Source organism: Carassius auratus, chromosome 7 (genome assembly GCF_003368295.1).
Source record: "Carassius auratus strain Wakin chromosome 7, ASM336829v1, whole genome shotgun sequence".
NCBI classification, from domain to species: Eukaryota; Metazoa; Chordata; class Actinopteri; order Cypriniformes; family Cyprinidae; genus Carassius; species Carassius auratus.
The window spans coordinates 26,515,041-26,532,069 of record NC_039249.1 but is presented as its reverse complement, the minus strand read 5'-3'; the positions used below and the strand labels follow the sequence as shown (position 1 = coordinate 26,532,069).

At 37.7% G+C, this 17,029-nt stretch overlaps 1 protein-coding gene across 8 annotated transcripts in view; it reads right to left on the bottom strand.

Moving 5' to 3' along the window:
- Positions 1-17,029, bottom strand: part of LOC113106355 (unconventional myosin-IXa-like) — a 122,398-nt gene that overhangs the window by 39,752 nt on the left and 65,617 nt on the right. For 4 of the 8 annotated variants that reach the window (XM_026268201.1, XM_026268203.1, XM_026268207.1 and 1 more), the window contains exons 6-11: positions 12,459-12,512; positions 6,854-6,954; positions 6,384-6,510; positions 3,285-3,374; positions 1,814-1,930; positions 553-687 (exon numbers count right to left, since the gene is read on the bottom strand). In XM_026268201.1, the coding sequence (XP_026123986.1) occupies positions 553-687; positions 1,814-1,930; positions 3,285-3,374; positions 6,384-6,510; positions 6,854-6,954; positions 12,459-12,512 (624 nt within the window). The remainder of the gene's footprint in view (positions 1-552; positions 688-1,813; positions 1,931-3,284; positions 3,375-6,383; positions 6,511-6,853; positions 6,955-12,458; positions 12,513-17,029) is intronic. The other 4 variants (XM_026268202.1, XM_026268208.1, XM_026268204.1 and 1 more) reach the window with 3 other exon arrangements.

Below are 17,029 nucleotides of genomic sequence, written 5' to 3'. Positions count from 1 at the left end.
TAAAGACTTCTCTAATGATTACATTTTGAATAATGAATTTTTTATGTAAGTTTATTACCATAAAACACAGAACAGTTTGCATGTGTAAAGATAATCACAATGCTAGCATGCAGGTCATTCCCAGAGTATTTTTAGGTGGATGCTTATTGGCCAAAAATAAAAATTGGACCATTCTCAAGTTTCTATATTCTGATCCCTAGATATACTAATGCAATTCTCAAGCAAGCTCAAGTAATGAAAAACATGTGCCCCTATATTTTTCATGAATCCAAGAAGAACGTATACCCTGGGCTGTATTGATGATTAATTCATGCACTTCAAGGACAGCTGAAAGCACACAAAAATAAAGATCTGATTCTGCATTCAGTCAAGCAATATGTGCGTACTTATTTTACTCGGTGTGCAGTCAAAACAACTTGAGACATAATTGCTGGCAATAAATCTGTTATTAGGCTAAAATCTTGAGCTGTGTGTGGGGAGAGAAGCCGATGGTTATCTCTGGGTCCAGCTTTTAAATAAAAAAAAAAGAGAGAGAGAAAAAAAAAACTTTACCTGTTCCAGCTTAAAAATGTGCTGGTTAAAATAGTGCTGGAGTCTCTCGTTGGCGAAGTTGATGCAGAATTGCTCAAAGCTGTTGTTCTCGTAGTCTTCAAAGCCAAAGATATCGAGAACCCCGATGGACAGGATCTGAAAAGATGATGAGACAGGAAGACAATGAAGAACTGAAAAGTACTCATTTTGAATGCTAGGCTATTTTAAGCACGTTTTTTGCTCACTGTATCAGTAATAAACTGTAGGGGGCAATAGTGTTAAAATGTCTGCACTACTAAATTAGACACGTTACTGTATCAGTCAGGTAACTAGCAATAACCATGTCTACAGGTTAGTTAATATTAGCATAACATTAGCACCCACCAAGTACCATATGGTATATAAAAAGGCTGCAAATGAAATTACATACAATTGCAGTCTGATGCGCTGCATCTTTCAGATTTGCCTTGTAACGATTTATTTTGTAAAAAGCGCTATACAAAAAAAAAAAAAAAAAAAAAAAAGATTGAAGCATGACAATATGTTTATGAGCATGTAGCTTGGTTTTAGCTCTATTTATTATCATTATTATCATCATAGTTAAATTCATAGTTAGATTTGTTAACCCAAATCCTAAGCAGTAGAAGTAACTGCTGTTTTTAAATGAAATACTGCAAATGCAGTTTCATAGCTGGTAAAAACTCCCAAAATGCATTTCCACTTGTACAACAGTTACATTCTGCAACTGGCTCCTTTTCATGCCTTCTGTCAACTTACCAAACACAAAAAGCTGTGTGCAAACGATGAATATACTTCAGTGACTAAACATGGGTTTCTGTGACTTTCCATATGTTTAAAAGGTGAAGCAGGTAAACATGAGCTGAAAAATATTACTATTGGTTGAAACTGAACTTCAATTGTGTCCCAAAATGTTTAACTTAATTAATCTAATCAATTTAATCAAGTAAGCTTGTGTAGCCTGATCTATCCATGTTCATTCACTTGCTTAGACTTTATCTCAGAAATTTTCAAATTAATTCTGCATAACAGCAGGGGCCCAGTCAGTGTGGCTGAATATATCCTATTACATAATGTCTCCATCCATAATTTAGAGATTAAAGCAGTGAGAGCCACAGAAAAACAGGGTGCGTCTCTGTCAGATGAACTCATTTTCCTGCTGTGTAATGTAATTGCTGTCAGGTGACTCACTAGGGCTCGATCTATGAAGCTATTGCCCATGCAAACATCCAGCACTTATTCTTTGGTACAGAAATGATCTTACCTTGGCCGATTCTTCCAAATCTCTTTGGTTGAGCAGGGCATGATTGATCCGGAACACAATCCAGTCAAAAAGGGCACTGTAGAGAGACTTAGCCATGGAGTCCCGTACCGTCCCAGCCTGCAAAAGAGTGAAAACCATCAATCTGATATAATGACATATCATGACAAGAGACCTTTTCATCTTACACAGATGTGAAATGCAGTATTCCAATACTACTTAAGCACTTATTTGAATTCTTCAATGAAATATTTTAGATGGCTAAAAGGTGGGACAGCTATTCTAGGCAGATAAACCTCTGGTTAGGCATTATTTGTTTATGGTAACATGTATATGGGCTGTCTTGGCAATGAATAAAAACATTTATTCAGATTTTGGTATCATCACATCTTGTCTTGGGCATGATATGCTGAAATGCAAAGACATATTTTTTAACGATCTTAAAACTCTGATCGGCAGAGTTTAGTAAGCTATTGTAGGTATAGCCTTGATCTTGACTTCAGCTGAACCAGAAAGAAAATATTTTTTCAAGAGCCAACCACAGTGATTAGATGTGTTGATTTAGAGGACTATTGGATGAACTGGAAGAGGAATCTGAGCTGGTTTTCATTAAGGACTGTGGCAGCCTCTCTAATACACATTCGCAAGCAATCAGAGAAATGACAGTGCGCCATATGTGATCCTTCTACATGAAAGCTTTGTGTGTTCTGGGTCCACGTCACACATAAAATCCCTTGGAGACTTGTTTTGCTTTCAAATCAGCACTACTCAATACGAAACCAACATTCATGACCGATAAAGGTTATGAGAATCTGCCGCACGTGTTAAGTCTACACAAATGGTGACTGTGATTTTAATAAAAGACTTTGCCAGTCCATTATTTAAAGATGACAGGAGAACAGAGTCCTAATGCTGGATAAAAGCTCTGAAAACCCCCTAGCTGGTTCTAATTATGATGATGGAGCATGAAAAAGTCCTTGAGAATCACATTACTTCACTGCGAGCTTCATTAGAGTGGAGGGATGAATTAAGAAAATTAGAAATGTTAAAAATTAAAACTGAAGTAACTCTTTAGGAAGGCCAAAAAAAATTGCAAAAAGACCTTTATATTTAGACTTTGACTGTGTCTACTTGAACATCATCCCATCTGGTTTATTCTGAAAAAGACATTAACATTCACTATAGCTGGGCTACTATTTATTAAAACCGCATTTAGTCAATTTAAATGATTGATACTAGTGTGTGTCCTTAACAGTAACACGCAACATGTAATGCTAAATGTAGGTCATGAGGCCACTTTTGTCATACATAAGTAAAAAAAAAAAAAAGTCTCCTCCTAGCATAAAAAACTGTTCAGCCTGACTGACTTTTAACAACCTTTGGTCTAACATTATCCAAAATGACTTCATTCTGGTTACATCAATCAGGTTAATGCATTTAAATGAGAAAATTAAAAGGCTTTTTTTTTTCTTACCTCAGCCAGCTTGTATGGGACTATCAGCTTCTCGCCCACTGTCACCGTTTTACGTGTTGTCAAGGCCTCAGAGAGCGTTTCCTCCTTGACCTATCATGATACAAGACAGGATTCTCATTTTTAACATACAAAAGCACAATCAGACAGCTACTAGGACTTGTACAGTCTGCACTCATTCATAATATATTGAAACAACTCTAGATTCTTCAGCAGTGAAAGGTACGGATCACACTACAGCTTTAATTCAAGATGTGTTTAGCTACATAGATGGACATGGAGAAAAACATAACTAGCACCAAGCGGCACTAATGGCCGTGGGAAAGATTTCTTTCCAGCTGTTGACTTTGGGGCCTGAAATGTTGAATTGTCCTTTAAACATCCGGTAGCACTCCGGAAAATTGGGTTTTGGGTCACTTAAGACAGAGGGAGATTGCAATGCAACACAATGAAGTCATATTCATCCACTTCTATATTACAACAATAATACAGAATAATAATATAGTAAATAAAAACAATACAGCTGTAATAATATTAATAAATAAACTACAGTACTGTATATTGCCTGTTTCAAATCAAAGTCTGGGCAAATGGTGCCAGAGAAAATGTGGACAAGAGACCTCAACACAGGTCAACGCTTGTTCATTAACACATTAAAGGACCAAAATGAACCCAGCAGTGAACTGTGAAAAGTATGTGTATGGTCTGTGCGCACTGGGGGAGATGTCTACATCTAATGTACTAATTATACACTGCCCGTCCAAAAAAAAAATAAAAAAAAAATCACACACTCTAATATTTAATTGGGCCGCCTTTAGCTTTGATTACGCATCATTTTGATAAGCTTCTGCAATGTCACAACAGTTATTCCCATCCAGAGTTGCATTCATTTTTTGCCAAAATCTTGATGGGAAAGTCGGACCGCTGTGCAACGTCTTCTCCAGCACATCGCAAAGATTCTTAATGGGGTTAAGGTCTGACTCTGGACTCTGTGGTGGCCAATCCATGTGTGAAAATGATGTTGCATGCTCCCTGAAATATGCTCCCTTGGAATATGCCCATGTCATCAGGGAAGAAAAAATGAATTGATAGAATAACCTGGTCATTCAGTATACTCAGGTAGTCAGCTGACCTCATTCTTTGGGCACATAACAATCATCCATGCAGTAATTATCCAATGGGAGGAACTTAGTTAAATCCAGGTGGTGACTTTTTTTTTGGACTAGCAGTGTATAAACTCATTGGGCCTGATGTTGAGTCATTCAACTTGATAATTGTGAACAGATGTGTAAGGGCTCATCAAAGCTCTGGACTGGCCTCATCTGCATAAATTACAATGTTTTCAAGGTTCAACCAGGTTTACACACACACACACACACACACACACACACACACACACACACTTCCTTTTCTCTGCTGTCTGAGGGCAAATGTAAAAACACTTGAGTGGCCGTTCTCTCTTTTCTTCACAGAGATTCATGAAGGTGTGTGTCTAAAGATAAAGGCCAGGTTGGCTTTGATCATGCTATTAGGCCACAAGAAGTCCTGGTATAGCAAGCTATGTATATACATTATGTATGTGTTGAGTTCAAAGGGTCTGGACAATCACATCCTATTTCCTGCATAGTACAGGGCTCCATGGCCTTCATTCAGGAACTCAATCTACTTTCTTGAGTAGGCCAGTTTGTAGACCAAATCCTGTGAGAAAGTAACCTTCCTCTTTCAAATATCTTGAAATGTGTGTATGGTGAATTAATATAGTCTGAACATACATTATAGAGCTTGAAACACTCTATTCAAAATCTTCATTATTCAATAAAGATTGTACGTCAGAATTAATAGTATTCATGAAACAAGTGGTGAAAAGCACCCAGATGACCAACTACGTCAGCCAAGATTCAAGAGTGTGCATTTGATGGACACTTTACCATAATATGGGACCATGGGAGAGGAGCTGTGAATAGCTTGAAAGTGGCACAACTGATGTTACGTGACAACATGGGTGGAGTTGAGCCCATCCAGATGTTTTCACTGACCCTACACACATTTAAACTAGATAGAAAGTACTTTTTTTTAATGGTTGCAAAGTAACCAAATGTAGTTAATTTATAAATCAGCTCTCAAGTTTAACACAATTACTGGTAGTGGTGGTTCTTGGGTAAAAATCTCATCAGAGGTAAACATCATTATGTTATTTTTATGGGGAATATCAAACAAAAAGTTACTTAAGCATCCTAAATGAAGCTTGAATGCTCCTGTCCTCTTGCACTATAGGGCCTTTCACACCATTAATGTACTGGTGTGATTTTGCGTGAACTATTTCCCAGTACCATTTAAAGGGTTTCACTTGCACTCACGTTGTGTACTAGGAAGTGATGTAAGCCGGTCGACAGCGATGTCATTTGTGCACAGTGTTCAACAATGTTAACAATTAGAAATAAAATTAACAACAGGAGGATGGAGGACGCTGTGATCGAAGATGTGTTTTTGTTGTGTCTCGCGGGCTTCACAATAATGGAGATGGAATGTCGACGTATACGTAAAGCGATTGAATGAACGGAAAGGAGGATTAAAATCTCCAATGGCAGTGCTACATTTGCCTCCACTTAAGCGTCCATATATTTATCACTGTTCATCATACTTGTGAAATAAGTTGACACAATGTTTACAGTAAGTTACATGGCTATTAAATCATGACGGGTTAGGGCGTTTTCGAAAGTGTCTGGCCAATCAATGTCTACTTCCATCACAGTTAGTACCAGTTGTGCTGGTTAGACCCTGCTCCAGAGTAGGAGCTAATTTGGTTCTCGAAAATGGCAGTCCGGTACTAAAATCACACCTAGTTCCTGTGGTGTGAAAATGCCCATTAGTGGGTAGTTCCACAGTTAGTTCTGGTACTATGAAAAGGTTCCTGCAGTGCGAAAGGCCCTTATTACACTGAAAAGAGTGACAAGTACTGTTAATTCTTCAAACATCCTTTTGCATTCAACAAAAATGACATGCAGGTTCAGAACAACATGACCTAAAGGAAATCATGTCAGTTCAAATGACAATGCTTACAGTAGAGTTAACAATGTGTTTTGTGATTCAATGATCCTGTACCTCAAGCAGTTCTGATACCACAGGGAGAATTTCAGGATTGCAGATGTCAATGGAGTCTTCCCGGTATATCTTCTTCTTGTAACGGATGTTCCCTAAATGAAGGATAGCTGACAGCAGAGAGAAAATCCTGCAAGGGAAAATAAAATTGTTCATGTTTCCTACACAAACACATCAATTCACTCCAATAGGCCTTTATTAACTCTATGGAGCAGTGTGGAGAACTTTTTATGATGGATGGACGCACTATTTTGTTTCAAAATCTAAACCCCATTCACTGCCATTCTAAATCTTGGAAAAGCCAGGACATTTTGCAACATAAACCTGATTGTATTTGTCTGAAAGAAGAAAGACTAGCAGTGTCATATACACCTAGGATTGCTTGGGATTTGAATTTTTGTGTGTACTATCCCTTTAACGTAATGGTAAATTTGTGTATGTGCATGAGGGCCGGGGGGCCAGGACAAACTCACTGTTTACGCGTGGCGGGAAGGAAGCCCACCATCTCCATAGCAAGTTGCAAGCGCTCAAAGTCATGTTTAAGATCCTCCCCTTCAACTGTGAAGCAATCCTGCTGGTTTCAACGAGAAAAAAAGGTTACCAGCATTTCAAACAATTAAACGCCAGTTCACACCACAGTAGCAGTCTGAGGTTTCTTCATGGTGGTTTGCTATGCAATAATATAATTGAATTACCTCTAGTACCTCTACAAAATACTTATAAACATGATGATGTTCCAGTAATGTACGGCACATTTACACATAATAAGCTAATAGTATTTAGCGTTTCAGCTGCTTGTATGCATTCAAACACAAATGTGTATAGTAGAGCAGTTTTTGGGGGGAGGGGGGTGTGGGGGCTTATGTGCTGCCAAAGCTTCAGAGAGAAACTGTCAGGGTTTGGCTGATTGACTTGGAGCACCATATCATTATGAAGTTTGGTCAAAAAAACAAGAGCAGTCACATTTTTCTGGTTGAAAATTAGGGCCCTGGTGAATTTTAGCATATGCATGTTCTGCCCATGCAGTGGAAAATTCTGAGTGATTTGCCTTTTACACACGAGTTGGAAATCTGGCACACCAGCAAAGGCAATCTGAAAAGTAGCAATTTATGACTTGATCCATTCCATCAAATGGAACAAGAAAAGCATGTTCAGTGAAGCTGTGTATGTGCACAATCCCACAAAGTAAATCTGGATTAATAGATTTATACTTTCATAAATCACTGCATGAAAGAGATTTCCCATCTGCAAGATCTGTGGTTCTCAATGTAGTGTTAAAAACACACGGAATATGTTGCGACCATAACTACACTGGGCAAGATAATGCAATCACCTCAATAAGCCAAATATGGAAGCAGTCAATAACAGGACATAGTTTAGCCAGTATGGTCTTTGATGTCTGTTTTCTTAATTTTGCTTGTAAAATTCTATATTGGTGCTTGAATGCATGGCAAAAGACATTGATCCGGTTAGGCCCATACTGATAATTTTACCCAAAAGTACTACAACTGATTTGTATTTGATTCAATTTACTTATTATTTTTATGTTTTATTTATATAAATATTTAATATTTTTTACTTTATTTTTTTATGTTAGCCATCATTTATATTGCTAGCTGCCATTACAAGGGCTGTCAGCACTTCTAACTGCTCTTTCTCTATAATCGTGCAAAATGTTGAGATGATGTACACTGAACATAATAATAAACACAAGACCTTGTTTTTGCCCCCATTTTTCATGAGCTGAACTCAAAGATCTAAGACTTTTTCTATGTACACAAAAGGCCTATTTCTCTCAAATTATGTTCACAAATCTGTCTAAATCTGTGTTAGTGAGCACTTCCCCATGAGATAATCCATCCACATCACAGGTGTGGCATATCAAGATGCTGATTAGACCGCATGATTATTGCACAGGTGTGCCTTAGGCTGGCCACAATAAAAGGCCACTCTAAAATGTGCAGTTTTACTGTATTGGGGGGTCCGGGTTCGAAAACCAGTCTGTATCTGGTGTGACCACTATACCATGGCCTGCCCATGCCATAACCCCACCGCCACCATGGGCCACTCAATCCACAATGTTGACATCAGCAAACCGCTCACCCACATGATGCCATACACGCTGTCTGCCATCTGCCCTGTACAGTGAATTCATCTGTGAAGAGAACACCTCTCCAAAGTGCCAGACACCATCAAATGTGAGCATTTGCCCACTCAAGTCGGTTACGGTGACGAACTGCAGTCAGGTCGAGACCTCGATGAGGATGACGAGCATGCAGATGAGCTTCTCTGAGACATTTTCTGAAGAAATTCTTTGATTACGCAAACCGATTGTTCCAGCAGCTGGGACCTTCAGGTCCTGGGCTGGTGATGTTACACGTGGTCTGCGGTTGTGAGGCCGTTTGGATGTACTGCCAAATTCTCTGCAAACACCTTTGGAGACAGCTTATGGTAGAGAAATGAATATTCATCTCACGGGCAACAGCTCTGGTGGACATTCCTGCAGTCAGCATGCCAATTTCACACTCCCTCAAAACTTGAGACACTGTGCTGTGTGATAAAACTGCACATTTTAGAGTGGCCTTTTATTGTGGCCAGTCTAAGGCACACCTGTGCAATAATCATGCGGTCTAATCAGCATCTTGATATGCCACTGCTGTGAGGTGGATGGATTATCTCGGCAAAGGAGAAGTGCTCACTAACACAGATTTAGACAGATTTGTGAACCATATTTAAGAGAAATAGGCCTTTTGTGTCCAAAGAAAAAGTCTTAGACCTTTGAGTTCAGCTCATGAAAAATGGGGGCAAAAACAAAAGTGTTGCATTTATTCAATTAAGTTTTTCAATCATTTATCATTTTGTTCAGTCTATATTGTATAAAAAAAGTATATTGTATCGGCCAATACTACAGATAAAAAAAAGAAAAGAAAAGCTAGTGGTCCGAGTATGCACACATTAATAATGATGCCTATTTTTATGCAGATTTTTTGTTTCGTTTTGTTCAAGGTCATTAAAATGATAAAATGATTTTGCGCTCGTGCACAAAGTTAAAGCATACACAATAATAACCTTTTACATGGTAATCTTTTCATTTTTAACATTTGGCATGTACTGCTGTACATACCTGTGTGTGTAATAAGCAGAGTGTACATGCATTGTGCATCTATAGGCACATATTTAGTAATACTAAATACAAATAAAAAAATACAGCGCCAATGACTTTAGACCAGGTTTTAGTTGGTCAATAGTGCAATCATTTTCAGTTTTCAGTCAAAATAGCAATGTGCCAAACATTGCACCTGAACGCACCTCATTTTCAGAGCAGCACACCCAAGGGCAAAACAAATGGGCACAAGTGCATTTACTATTTACTGCTGGACCTGAAAACGATAACTGCATCAGGCTGAAACTAGCAAAAAACATTTGCACCACGCTGGGCATCGCATTGCGCCAGGTGTTTGATAGGGCCCTTAGTGTGAATGCTGCTTTTTTTTATTTTTTATACTGATTTATACAATATCGGCAATCATCTTTATATTGCTGTATCTCTAGTTAAAAATTACAAGGGCTGTCAGCACTTCTAACTGCTCTTTCACTATAGTGGTAAAGAGTGTTTGTGAAGAAAATGTGAAGCAAGACTTATGCCATCCAAAGAGGTCGGCTCCAGTTGGCAGAGCAACTGCTTCCCACTCACAACAACAGTCAAATTTACTCACACATCCTCCCTTTAATGAGACAGTGTCTCCTTCATCGCCTGGCTTCATTACTGATGCCAAAATTATAGCATACCAGAGCAGTGGAAAGGCAAACACTGCTGAAACTCTATACGTTTTATGGTTTGAACTCAGTCCTGCCGATTTGTTTTTTCTCATTCACATTTTCAGGGTAGGAAATGTAAAAAAAAAAAAAAAAAAAAAACAGTTAAACATTGTAAAACTTCTCAACCAAAACAGACTTGAGCAAACAGACAGACATATTATGCTTTGGGTTTGAAGCAAAATGGCATGGATACAACGCATAGTTCTGTATAGAAGCTTCATGTTTCTTGTGCACTGTAACACATTATGAACACTTACCTACTGATTGTTGCATTTTTTTTTTTACAATAATTAATGATAATGTACACTGTGAACTGAAACATGGCACAGGGAATCCGTAACTGGGCATAAACAGCAAGGGTCTCAAACTCAATATACATGAAAAAAATCTATATATAATCTTAAGTGAATAAATTTAAGTTTAAATGTCGGCAAGGGAATCATGAATTTTAATTTCATACTGTACTAGGCCTGTCATTCAATTAAAATTTATATTTTTGGTCCAATTAATAACATGGTATGCCAATTGATGAATTTAGTTAATTTCAATCAACTGCATATCAAAATGATTGTAGAAAAGTGCTAAAATTAAGATAATTTAAAGATTCATCATCATGGCAGTTGAGTAAAGCACTGAGAAGTCATGACAAAATCTGTTTTCAGAATTATTAATATATTGTTTGTGTTTTTCAGGATTAGTGGCCTCCTGATTCCAAGGGCTAAAACACACAGTGATCAATTCATACAATATTTCCAATTAAAACTATTGTGTTTCTTTCAGAAAAACAGTTGTGCAGCACATCATAAAGACTGGCAAAACTTAAGGTGCATCACTTCAACAGGATAAATGTTTATTACAATGAGCAATCTATTGTTGTTGGACATTTAGGAGCCATATCCAAGAGCCGACAGTTTGAGACCCCTGACAGAGAACATGAAGACACTGAACCAACAATCAGGAAATACAACAGTCATATCAGAAACAACAATCATGCCAACATACCCATGTTGATTTGGTCATTGGTTTGTGTGAGTTGTTTTCATGTAGAGTGTTAAAGTTTATCTTGGACCTCTTGGAATCTAAGTTAATCTAAAGTATGCAGCATTGCTTGATTCCAAGTGCACTAGTTTACAGCACATAACAATCAGATCTCCATCAGTAGTCTAGTCACGCCATCAAACAGGGAGCAGGAAATTCACTATTAAAATTTTAGGTATTATTCCTATTTTTTAATAAATTACTATAGACAGAATTTTAATTCCGTCCTTCAAGTTTGTCAAAACAAAAGGAAAATCCACATTAATTCACTTGACTGTTTAATGGATGTTTATGGGGCTTATATTATTTGTTATATTTACTTATATTTTTGTTACAGCACTGACATATAAATCTTCAATCTACACTATAAAAATATTTGAGATTTGATTTGTCTAAACTGGCCATTCGAGGTGGGATCACTATTCTATGGACATAGGGTTAAATGTACAGTTGTAAACAGTGCAAACGGTGATCAACATGGTCAATCTACAGTAATTACATGTTCTGTTCATTTAGTTTCATAGTGTATATGCAGACGAAATACCTGCCACTGTATAAATGCATTGTGTTTTTGTTCATTATTGAATTACTAAACTTTTCACTTGACCTATACGTGAAAGCTACATGCTTTTTAATGTATTACTTACTTATAACTACTATTAGCATTAATATTTAACTAATTTGATTTAACATTAAATGTTTTTCCAAATTAAATTTACTGGTATTTGTACTATGTGACTACAAAATTTTTGGTACTGTGATAAAAGTATAATTTAGTAGTATTTAACCCATTAATTCTCAGCTAGTGAAGTCTGGGATTAGTTCTTCATGTCACTAGAGTCAAAGATCTCAAATGTACATTTGTATCACCCTCCCAATGCAAATAAAGCTTGTTTGTACTGTTGCTTATCAGTCTTATCCAACCAAATGTTGTTTAACTGAGATGCCCAGAGTTCAATCTATTTATAGAATCAGAAGAATAGCATGACGGCAGATAAGGGAACACCTCAAAAACACAATGACCAAACAATATGCACAGCCTAAGGGAAAGCCATTGAGAAGCAGAGAGAATACGAATTACACCCCGAGCCAAACACACACACACACACACACACACACACATAGAGAGAGGATGGGAGTGGAGTATTGTGCGAAAGAAAGTGATTTGTGGAGCCAGTGACTCTTCTCTGTACAGCAACGACACATTATTGCAATACTGACCGGTTCGTTCTCATAGTAATTTTCCCAGTGCAGCCTGTGAGGTTTCTTTGTCATCTGGAAGTAAGGTAGATGGGATTAGAGCGACATTCCACACAATGCCTGTTAAACACATGCAGTTTTTAAATGGGAGAACAAAAGCATTACACAATTTAGCAAGATGATCTGGGTTAGAAACACAAAAGGCTATGCTCAGAAAGGGATGCTTTCAAACTACTCTACTACTATTTTCTTTAGTATGTACAGTATATTGTGCACAAAATACACATGCAATACAGATGGCCCACTAAGGTGCAGTATGAGTTATCCCATAATGCAATGGACTTGATTTCCAAGTTCCAGTCTGATCATTCAACTTTGGAATTTCAATGTCTTTCTTAACTTATTATGTGACTACAAATTAGAGAGTTTTTCAGTGCAGCATACCATGGGTTGAAACATTATTGCTGCACGCTAGAAACTGTTTTGCATGTCTAAAGAAAAAGGGGAATATAAATTCAGTAAATCGGTAGATGATGGTAACTTTAAACTCTTTGCAATTTTTTTCTGAGAAACTCCTTTCTGATATTGCTCCACTATTTTTCGCCGCAGCATTGGGGGAATTGGTGTTCCTCTCCCCTTCTTGATTTCTGAGAGACACTGCCTGAGAGGCTCTTATTTTAACCAATCATGTTGCCAGTTGACCTAATAAGTTGCAAATTGGTGCTCCAGCTATGCCTTATATGTACATTTAAAATTTCCGGCCTCTTATTGCTACCTGTCTCAACTAAGTATGATAGTATTCCATTCCAACAAAGCAAAAGCTCAAAATGACATACAGGTGCATCTAAAAAAATTAGAATATCATGGAAAAGGTCTTGATCTCTTGCCATTTAATTTCAGCAAACTTTCTTTTATTCTAGATTCATTGCACACAAACTCAAATATTTCTGGGCTGTTCACAGAGTGCTGTATCAAAATATATTCATACAAAGTTGACTGGAAGGAAAAAGTGTGGTAGGAAAAGGTGCACAAGCAACAGGGATGACCACATCCTTGGGAAGATTGTCAGGAAAAGCCAATTCAAGAAGTTGGGAGAGCTTCACAAGGAGTGGACTGAAGCCGGAGTCAGCGCATCAGGAGTCACCACACACAGACAACTTCAAGAAAAGTACAACAGCTCTCACATTCCTAGAACCAAGCCACTGCTGAACCAGAAAAAAAAAAAAAAATTCAGAATAATTTCACCTGGGGTAAGGAGAAAAAGAACTGGACTGTTGCTCAGGGTACACAGTCCTCTTTTCAGATTAAAGTAAATTTAGCCTTTTCTTTTGAAAATCAAGGTCTAAAGTCTTCCAGATTTCAGAAGTCAATGATGATTTGGGGAGCTGTGAAAGTCTGCTGGTGTTGGTCCATTGTGTTTTATCCAGTCCAAAGTCAATGCAGCCATCTACCAGATTTTGGAGCACTTTATGCTTCCATCTGCTGACAAGCTTTATGGAGATGCTGATTTCATTTTGCAGCAGGACTTTAACACCTGCCCACAGTGCCACAACCACTTCCAAGTGGTTTGATGACCATGATATTACTGTGCTTGATTGGTCAGCCAACTCACCTGACCTGAATCTCACAGAAAGTCTATGGGGTATTGTGAAATGAAGTGACATTCAGCCAAGTATGGTGACCCATACTCAGAATTTGTGCTCTGCATTTAACCCATCCAAAATGCACGCACACAGAGCAGTGAACACACACACACACACACACTGTGAGCACACACCCGGAGCAGTGGGCAGCCATTTATGCTGCGGCGCCCGGGGAGCAGTTGGGGGTTCGATGCCTTGCTCAAGGGCACCTAAGTCGTGGTATTGAAGGTGGAGAGAGAGCTGTTCATACACTCCCCCCACCCACAATTCCTGCCGGCCCGAGACTAGAACTCACAACCCTTCGATTGGGAGTCCAACCCTCTAACCATTAGGCCACGACTTCCCTGACTTGTGAAGGGGAAGATAAGTAAGATCTGATGAACAATACAGTGGAGCTAAAGGCTGCTTTCAAAGCAAACTGGGCTTCAATAACGCTTCATCAGTGCTACAGACTGATCGCCTCCATGCCACACCACATTGAAGCAGTAATTCATGCAAAAGGAGCCCCAACCAAGTATTTATTGCAAATATTTATTGAAAATCTTTTATGAGATACTATATACCTATAACCACCAGAATTAAAACAAAAAAACTATTAAAATATTTCAGTTTGTGTGCAATGAATCTAGAATATAAGAAAGTTAGCTTTTTTTTAATTAAATTCAAAATGAAGAACTTTTCAATGATATTCTAATTTTTTGAGATGTACCAAATATATTAAGACAAAAGATGGCACACACTCAGATGACAGATCGTGAAATGGGTTATATGTGAATTTTTATATGCAGGAGAAATTAATGTTTACCTTTATAAGGATTTATCAAATTAAGAAAATGTATTAATTTATAAAGAACCTTGTAAAACTTTACAATAAGGCTGTATACAGTAAGTCAACATTTATATTCTAACAGCTAACAAGAAAAACAATGATTATTAATCGTTTGTTGTATCTAATGCATTAATAACAAATTGAACCTTACTGTGAAATGTTAACGAAAACCAAATAACATTTAGTATTTGCTCTTGCCTAACAAGTTTTCAAAAAAGTTAGACTATTAGCAAAGCAAAACAACAGGCTAGAATTAAATCCGCAAGCCACAGCCATATTTCTGTGAATGTTTTTTTTTTTTTTTTTTTTTTTGAATTCTCCACATTTTTGAGGCTTTAAGAGACATTAGAGACAGACGTTAAGAAAAAAAAAAAAACTATAATGGTACTTGAAAAAATGACAAGAATTCACACCTCTAAAGTTTCTTCTTTATTAAGTTTCTCAGCTCACTGGAGCCTTGGACTTTTGTATGTAATCCTAACTTGATATTTCTATTTTTCCTGCTGAATATGTAAGTGCACAGAGGAATTTGTGTGTGCAGGCAGTGCCAGATGGACGCACGAGATCAAGGACAAAAAGAGGGACTCTTGCCTGGAGACAACAGAGATCCTCTGTATGCGAAACCCTGAGACTTCTGCTAGCGACTGTCAAACACTGGCCAAATTACTGAGTAGGAATGGGTCATGACTGTCTAGTCAACCAAAAACCCACTAGTGGTTTTGATTTTGTTGGTGTGTGATGTAAAAGCTAGTCAATCAGATTGAAGATTTGAGCTATTTTGAGAAAGCTCTTCTAATTTAGTTTGCAATGGAAGATACACAAACATATAAACACAGACACATTAGACAAAAACTCTTATTAACACATGCAGTGTTAATATTTGTGAGCATTTAACGTTAATCAGTTACACACAAAAACAAAAGACTGGACGGCTGCATGAAACAGATTTTCACACAGAAACAAAAGCATGAGGCAGGTGTGTGTTATGGAAATGAGGGGCATGTTAGGAGCACAGGGATGCTTTCTGTGGGGGGATTGGGTTTTAAAGCGTCTCTGTGTACGAGACCACGGGGCCAGCTGAAAGGAATGAACTGTGGAATCTGTTTCCTCTATTTTCCCCTCCTTCCTGTTTGCCCAGTGAGAGTGACACCGGCCTCAGGGAGCAGCTGCCTGACACGCACTCCTGACAAAACCTGACTCCACAAGGCCACACCACACCACACACACACACACACACAAAAAATGCTGCCATCCAATTTTGTCAACAAAGCTTTGTTGATTTTTAACTACGCCATAGACTAGGGCTGTCACAATATCCAGGTACTTATGATGTAGAATAAATAAGTATTGATATCTTATTAACACTACACATACCAAAAATACAAATCTGTAGTTTTGTCGCTAAACAAAATCTATAATTGATCCCTGAAATCATAATTTATTCTCACTAAGGAATACAATAGTTATAGCAGAATGTCCAAGCTGTAATTGTACCTGTATTTATTGAATAAATTAATATTGAATAATGCCTTTTTAGAAATATACACCCCAGGCTACCATACACTTTAATTGTAAGGGAATGAACAGCATGAACATTCTACAAAATATCTCCTTTTGTGTTCCATGGAGAAGAAATAAAATTTCCTTCAGAAAAAAAAACATCCCAGGATATTCAGTCATATGTGGACAATTCCATGTATAAACAGTTCAGGATATTGAGAAACACACGTTTCCTTTGTACTGTATATATTATTTTCATGTAAACACATGTGTCTTGATGCACCCTGGACAACGGACAACAAAATAACCATCTACCATTGCAGCTAGTTCAGGCTAGACTTAAAAAGAAAACATTCAAACAATTAGAAATTTTGGAAATGCCCACACAAAAATGTGCACAAAACATCTTCCGTAAGTTTGACATTAACATGCAGTCACACACTGACGTAGTAAGTGATGTAAGTGCTCATGAAATCATAGACCCTCCCCTCAATGAAATTCGATCTCAAGTGGTCACAGGAGATGCATGTTAACACTGGATGTAAATGACAATGTTTCTCGGCTGACCACTTGTGATCGGATCATCTGAGACCAATGTTAATACCAGTAGTAAATAGGTT